At 37.0% G+C, this 7804-nt stretch overlaps 1 protein-coding gene across 1 annotated transcript in view; it reads left to right on the forward strand.

The window, feature by feature from the left end:
* Window positions 1-2: 2 nt before the first annotated feature.
* Window positions 3-7804, forward strand: part of LMOD3 (leiomodin 3) — a gene marked incomplete at its 5' end in the record, with an annotated part of 9008 nt that continues 1206 nt past the window's right edge. Inside the window, 3 exons of the mRNA XM_015593653.1 lie at window positions 3-242; window positions 2379-2549; window positions 2631-3821. Coding sequence (XP_015449139.1) covers window positions 3-242; window positions 2379-2549; window positions 2631-3821 — 1602 coding nt within the window. The remainder of the gene's footprint in view (window positions 243-2378; window positions 2550-2630; window positions 3822-7804) is intronic.

Below are 7804 nucleotides of genomic sequence, written 5' to 3' on the forward strand. Positions count from 1 at the left end.
TTGATGAAGATAAAATCTTGGCCAACTTGTCCCCCGAAGAGCTGGCAGAACTGCAATCGGAAATGGAAGTCATGGCCCCTGACCCCAAGCTTCCCGTGGGAATGATTCAGAAAGATCAAACCGACAAGCCACCAACAGGACACTTCGACCATAAATCTCTTGTTGATTATATGTATTGGCAAAAGGCATCCAGACGCATGCTGGAAGACGAACGCGTTCCTGTCACCTTTGTGCCATCCGAGGTAATCAGGGATTTGTGTACAACAGAGAAATGGCTGTCTGGAATGGCAGTTGTCCATGTCGAAATGGTCATTTCTCAAGATTTCATGTCCTTAAAGATTAAATTGTAATATTTAATCCTACTCCAGATTGGAACTTTCTGAAATACTTACATGGTATGGCTGTGAAGGAAAAGTTGGTAATTTCTTGTAAATGCCTCCTTTTAAAAGCTGCTGTTGGGTTTGCTGTGTAGAAAAGCCTGTATTCTATAGACATAGTATTTAATGAATTAACTCATAACCCAGAAACAATTGTTCTTAACTCTTTTTTTTTTTTATTTTGGCTCACGGGCCCCATTAAGAAGCCGATGAAAGCTCTTTACCCTTCTGGCACATACATACACAATATTTCACATACAGTTTTAAGGGTGTCACAGTTCCCGTGAAGTCCATCCGCACACCCTAAAAGTAAACCATGTCAAAGAACACAAAATATCCAACATTCACAGTGCATTAGATATCAGTTATAAATTTATAAATTAATAGCTGTTAAACTGTTTTAAAGATAGTTCTTAAATGTTTTTGTATGAAAGGTAGAATTGCGATTAAATCTATAAACTTCTTGCATATTAGCATACTTTTTTCTAATATTCTACTTAAAAATAACTTAGAAAAAAAAAGAGAGATTACCCCCAGGTAAAGTCTCTTTTAGTTATCCCTCCTGATATAGATAGATCTTGTCACATTACTATCAGACTGGCTGTAATTAGAAAAGTTATAAATTGGTCTCACGGTCAGGAGAGTTTAAACTTGTACTGAACTCAAGAAAATAAATTAACAACTTTATCAGGTTAAAGTTAAAGGTAAAATTTTCAGACATTTTACAATTAGAGGAAAAGCAAATTCTATATGAACAATTTCAGGAAAAGAAAATCGATTGGGTACTTTTTCTACTTTTCCTACCCTTGGTATAATTTAAACAGCTTGATGGCTGGCTCCCCCTGCTGGGGAATATGAGAAATGCAGCAGTGAAGGTTTTAGGAAGTTAAGGTGTTGTCAACTGTCAATTCCAACCTACAGTGTTATGAGCAATAAGATCAAGTTCTTATTCAAATAAACCTGTGTCTCAAACAGCTACACCAGCTTTACAAGTGATACCTCTGAGGTGTCATACTGTATAGGAAAGTGAATAAATTGAAGGGCAGCGATCTAATAAACACTGTCGATAAAAGGCTGACACTTTCCTTCCCAGACTAATCGATTGTTTCTAAATCTCTGCATAATCTTGTTCCCTTTTGTAGTTTGCTCTGCCTCCTAGATACCTTCCTTCAAAAGAAACTGGACTAGTGAACCTGTCCTTGCAGTAGCCAGGGCAGTTTTCACAGAGCTGAGGAGACAAAATCAAAGTCAAGGTTTTTGGTTTATTCCAACATATCAAACTGCTCTCATTTCCTCTACAATATATTATGTTTTTAGGGAGACACATTACACAGATTAACAAGCATATGAGGAATGTAAATTTTGGTTATGGCTATATGGAAATTGAGCAACCTAGGGCCATTAAATGTAAAGATGCCTATTCAGCTATATACAAAACAAAGACTTCAATGTATTGGTAGAAAACTCCACAGGTTTTCGAAACATATAATCATTAACTGCTTCTGGAACTCTGCAGCATTTCTAAAAATAGTACAAGTTCCAAACACTAACAGAGGTTTCATTTTAATATACTGGTAGAGGTAAACATGGCCCAAAAATGTATGTTTGTGTGTTTGTGTGTGTCTATAAAAAATTATCTTTATTTTGGTTATATTTGTCGACAAAACTAATATGTGTTTTAAACTTTGTTTAAGAAAAACTCAAACACTCTAGAATTATATACTGTAACAAGTGAAAATCCTCCAAGTGCTCCCCCTTCTCAGTTATCTTAATGGTTACCTCTATTACTAAGAGATAACTACTACTTTGGTAAACAATAAAATAGACTTTTTTCTTATAAACTTTCATATATGGCATGTGCGTATATATATGTACAAACATATACATTTACACAAGTAGATACTATACATAGTTAATTTGCTTACTTTTTTTCTTGATAATAAATCTTCAGTAGATTTCTTCACTGCCATGTATTCTAAACCTTACAAACCTCTCTTTTAGGAAAACACTCAAGAGCAGCTTGAAGAAAGAGACAAAAGTGATAAAAAGGTATCCCAGTATTTAAAAGAAAAGCTCAATAATGAAATTACTTCAAATAAAAGAGAATCAAAGGGCAGCGACATTGTCCAAGAATCAGATAATGAGGATAATAATGAAGATGATGACGATGATGACAATGATGACGATGATGAAGATGATGAAGATGATGATGATGAAGATGATGAAGATGATGAAGATGATGAAGATGATGAAGATGATGAAGGAGAAAATGAGAGTGAAGGGAGTGATGAAAAAACTAAAAGAGAAGACAAAGGCGAAGTAAAGGAGCAAGTCAGAAATAGCAAGAACAACTGCCAGCGGGTAACTAGTGAAGCATTTGAAGAACAGAAAGACAGACAAGAGGCCCAAGAAAAAAGTGAGAAAAAAGTGTCAAAATTAGATCCTAAGAAGTTAGCTCTAGATACCAGTTTTTTGAAAGTAAGTGCAAGGCCTTCAGGAAACCAAACAGACCTAGATGGGAGCTTGAGGCGAGTTAGACAAAATGACCCTGACATGAAGGAACTCAACCTAAACAACATTGAAAACATCCCCAAAGAAATGTTACTGGACTTTGTCAATGCAATGAAGAAAAACAAACACATCAGAACCTTCAGTTTAGCAAATGTGGGTGCAGATGAGAATATAGCATTCGCCTTGGCTAACATGTTGCGTGAAAATAGGAGTATCACCACACTCAACATCGAGTCCAATTTCATCACAGGAAAAGGAATTGTGGCCATCATGAGGTGTCTCCAATTTAATGAGACACTAACCGAACTTCGGTTTCATAATCAAAGGCACATGTTGGGCCACCACGCTGAAATGGAAATATCCAGGCTTTTGAAGGCAAACAACACTCTCCTGAAGATGGGCTATCATTTTGAGCTTCCAGGTCCCAGAATGGTGGTAACCAATCTGCTCACCAGGAATCAAGATAAACAAAGGCAGAAAAGACAAGAAGAACAAAAACAGCAGCAACTCAAAGAGCAGAGAAGGTTAATAGCCATGTTGGAGAATGGGTTAGGGCTGCCACCAGGGATGTGGGAGATGTTGGGAGGACCAATGCCAGATTCCAGAATGCAGGAGTTCCTCCAACCTCCTCCTCATCCTCCCAACCCCCAAGCAGTCCCCTTCAGTCGACAAAATGAAGCGATGAAAAAGCCATCACAGCCTCCTAAGTACAGGACGGACCCTGACTCTTTCCGGGTGGTGAAAGTGAAGAGGATCCAGCGTAAAACTCGGATACCGGAAGACAGAGAACCACCTGAAAAAACCAACCTCAAAGATGTGATCAAAACACTGAAACCAGTGCCGAGAAATAGGCCACCCCCATTGGTGGAAATCACTCCCAGAGATCAGCTCTTGAACGACATTCGACACAGCAACGTCGCCTATCTTAAACCTGTAAGTAGAAGGAGGGAGAAATGGTGAACAACCACAATAAATGTTTCCCAACTCTATTCCCTGTGCATTTTAACACTAGGAGATTCTCACTAATTGTGACTAGAGGAAGAACACTGGCATTACCAGTAGATCTAAGTTACTGGTTATCACCAAGGACATACATCTGTGCAACCTCTGTAACAATAATATCAACGTCTAACAGTTACTAAGCACTTACTATAGGCCAGATTCATTATGTAAATTACCTCATATAATCATCTTAATCCCATGAGGTAGAAAATGTTATTCTCCTCATTTTATTAAAAGGAAACTGAGACTTAGGGAAGTTAAATAACATCTAGGAGATACAGGTAGGAAGTGCTAGAGTTGACAATGAAATTCAGTTCTGAGTCCAGGGTCAAGTTTTAATTCACCCTAAAGACACAGAGCTTACAATCAGAGAGTTTGAGGAATTGCTATCGGAATAAGTAAGAATGAAGCCTAATTAGGCCAGTCATTTGCAGATAACTGAGTGCTTCTGAAATGTTTAAAACCTATTGGTTCGTTTTTAGTAGATGAAGAGAGACTACCTGCAACTGCATTTATACTCTCTTCACTTTTCAAGCAGGCAGACAGGTGGTAAACCAGGTTAGTGTCGCCACAAATTAATGGAGTTTTTAAATATTTTACTATTTCAGTAATATTTACTATGATTCACTATTACTGCTACTGATACATAAAAATGTTCTATTCCTTGCAAGTTAAGTTACAGAAATAATTTTTTTTGTTATTGCTATGATAGCATTTATGGAGGCTGAAAGGTATGTGTCCATAGGTGGTGGCTAATTAAGTATTTTAAAATCTAGTGTGTAATTTAGCTGAAATTACATTGACAAAATAGTTAACATATTATTTCATCACAGAGTCACAATTTTTTCAAGATGTTTTATACAAATTTCCATTAAGCTTTTTTTTCTGCTTCAAGAGCTATCCATTGTAAAATAAGAGTTGTTATTTATTCACACACACACGTGTGTGTATGTAGTCCCTTATTCCCATCTTTTGGTAATGCAGAATTGACAACAGTTCCTTCTTCTAAATCAAAGATGACTTTCATCTGTGATCTAGGGAGACTCTGACTCTTGCTGCGGCAGGAGCCAGGGGGAGAAAGCTAGAGGTCACATGAGGAGAGTTCTTTGCTTGCCCTTGGGCACAACATCAAGACATTCTGCACCTGCTCTTCTCCAGGCAGCCAGACCTCAGTAGGGGGTGAATGAGGGTGTTGTTTTGAGAGAAACTAGCTTTATTACTTCTGTAACCACTTATTGGTAAAGCATATCCAAGCTGCCTTGGTGGCTACATAGTCAGAAAATTACTTGTCAAAAAGAATGAAGAGAACTCTTTTTAAAACCTGCATTAAGGCTGCACGTGAATTCAGAGAGAGGATGAAATTCAAATGATCATCTGTCCTAACTCCCTGCCTTCTGTGGGATATTCTACTAAGCAAATCTGCTTTCCCTGGAGTCTGTTCTACTCCATCCATTCACTTACTCATTAATGCAACAAATATTTACGTAGTGTTCTCATGTGTCAGGCACCATCAGAGGAGTCAGCGACAGAGCAGTGAATAAGACAGGAACAGTCTCAGTATCATAGAACTTATAATGTAGGGTTTATAGTCTTCATAGTCAAGACACTACCTTTTACTCAACTGAGAACACATCAGCTTTGAGTTCAGGTCCTAAAGCAAAAGACATTAAAATAAATTCATGATGATAATTGCAAAATGCACCACCCTACTAAGTACTACAGTTTACATTTTCAATCAGTTCTAAATTGTTATCAATTTTAAGTTGTGTTTTTTAATGTCCACTAATAAAACATGTTTCAAATTACACTCTGAACTAATTTTTGACTTGATGGTCTTGCATATCAGTCTCTGCTTTGAAATGCCTTTTATGTGTTCCAAAAGATTGGCAATTTCTCCTGCTTTCAGTTGCCTGGCTTGGCCTGCAATAGGCATCTCTGCATGTATTTCAGATACAAAATGTCACATAACTTAATCTACGTGGTCCTGTAAAATGCTCTGTGAGAAAAATGAAAATGCATCATTCCACTGATGAAAATTCACTTCACTAATGTCAATTTTCTCCCCACTGCTCCATTTTTGTGCCTTGCTGCATACACAATAAATTTCTGCTTTAATGCCAAATCATAGTGTAATCTTTTAAGACTTTAAAAATCATTTTATTTTGAAGTCATTTTAGACTTACAGAGTTCAAAAACGGATTGAAGAATTGTTACATACTCATCACATTTTGCCACATTTGCTTTATCATTCTGTGAAAGAAATTTTACATGACAACACAGCTGCAGCATGAGCAGTAGCTCAGTGGAGGCACAAACAGAAAGGCTGATGCATCTGCTTGCACATGCAGCCAACTATTATAAAACACCATTGATTGTGAGATGCTTTCTGATTTCAGGTCTGTTGAGACATCACTAAATGTACATCTTAGACTCGGCGAAATACTGTAAATGCCATCAGTGATGATATCACAAAATCTCAGCAGAAAGAGATATTTTTGGCCATTCAAATGAGACACAACAATGCTCATTTGGAGAGGTGAAACTAAAGGTTTTCAGGTTTTCCCCTCTTGCATTGGAGGACAGAGATGCTCTCTGAACCCCTGGATTTTCAAGTATGAAGTTAAAATACAACTTTGAAATCTCGTGTTTTTTTACTGATATTTTTAACTAGACTGAATGTCAAAAACACAAAAACATACTTAGAAATTATTCTTAGAAAACTTAAAAAAGGCCAGTTTTCCTTTCATGTACTTAAAAATGTTATTTTCGTATTTTCTAGAGCATATCTCATTAAGCAGTCAGTTTGTATTTTAAAATTGTATATTTTTCATTTTAAAATTTATTCTCTCCCCACACCCTGCTTCTGGCCCAAGATCCCTGAAATGAAGTATCTACCAAAAAATAAAGGGAAATTTATATACTTGGTTGGCTACCTCCTTCTAGAAGTTGCCCTTCTAATTCAGTTTAGAAGAGGTGTATTCTGAAAGCCAAATATTGAAAACTAGTAGACTTAAGGCCAGATCTGAAAGTCTGTGTGGTTTTTTTTTTTGGCTTGAGTATTATGATATAAAATAAGAAATATCACATTAAAAAATTCAGATGTCTGGCACCACTTGAAACATCAGATCTGGCCACACGGCTTGCGTTTGCATGTCACAAATCAGCTGGATCTGTGTATTGGCTTCTCCCTTGAGCTAGATTATGCACTCTCCGGTTTCTCTCAGTCCCCACCATGTCCTACTGCCTGACATCTGGTCTCCTTCACCCTTTTCCGTTACTTATTTGACTCCCGTGGAATGTTTTAGTTTTTGTTGCTCTTGTTTTCAGCTATATTTTAAAAGTCTTTGTCTTGTCTAACACACTGAATTTATTAGATAATGACTATGAGTTACTAACTTTGAATCAATATGCTAATAGTCCAAGGACATAAGCCTTGTACAGGCTTAGCCGTCAAGGCAAATGTACGATTTTCTTTCATCTTTAAAAATTCTGTGGTCCATTCACTGCCTATCATCCCGGGCAAGTATTCAAACTTTTTGCTGAGATAAAAATCCCATCTGTGGCAACTGTTTAATTCTCTGAGGCCAACTGCATGTATGTCATATGGAATCTTCTGTGCTAATCAAACAAGGTAACTTTTAACATTCACTCAATTTCACTTCGGGCTCACCTATATTTATTTGTACTGCTTCCAGCCAGTTTCCTAAAGACACTGCTAAATTTCTCCTTTGAAAAAACTTCAGTATAATAATATGAACAGCCTTATTTAGCCAAAAGACTCCATGATGCGTGAGCAGTTATAACTATAAAACTGAGATTATAGACTCTTGAGCCTTATTCTTCATCTCTGGCCATTTCTTCTATATCTCATAAGATCTTTCTCTTTAACTAGGTTCTCTAGTTCTTATCCTTCC

Source organism: Pteropus alecto, unplaced genomic scaffold (genome assembly GCF_000325575.1).
Source record: "Pteropus alecto unplaced genomic scaffold, ASM32557v1 scaffold75, whole genome shotgun sequence".
NCBI lineage: Eukaryota > Metazoa > Chordata > Mammalia > Chiroptera > Pteropodidae > Pteropus > Pteropus alecto.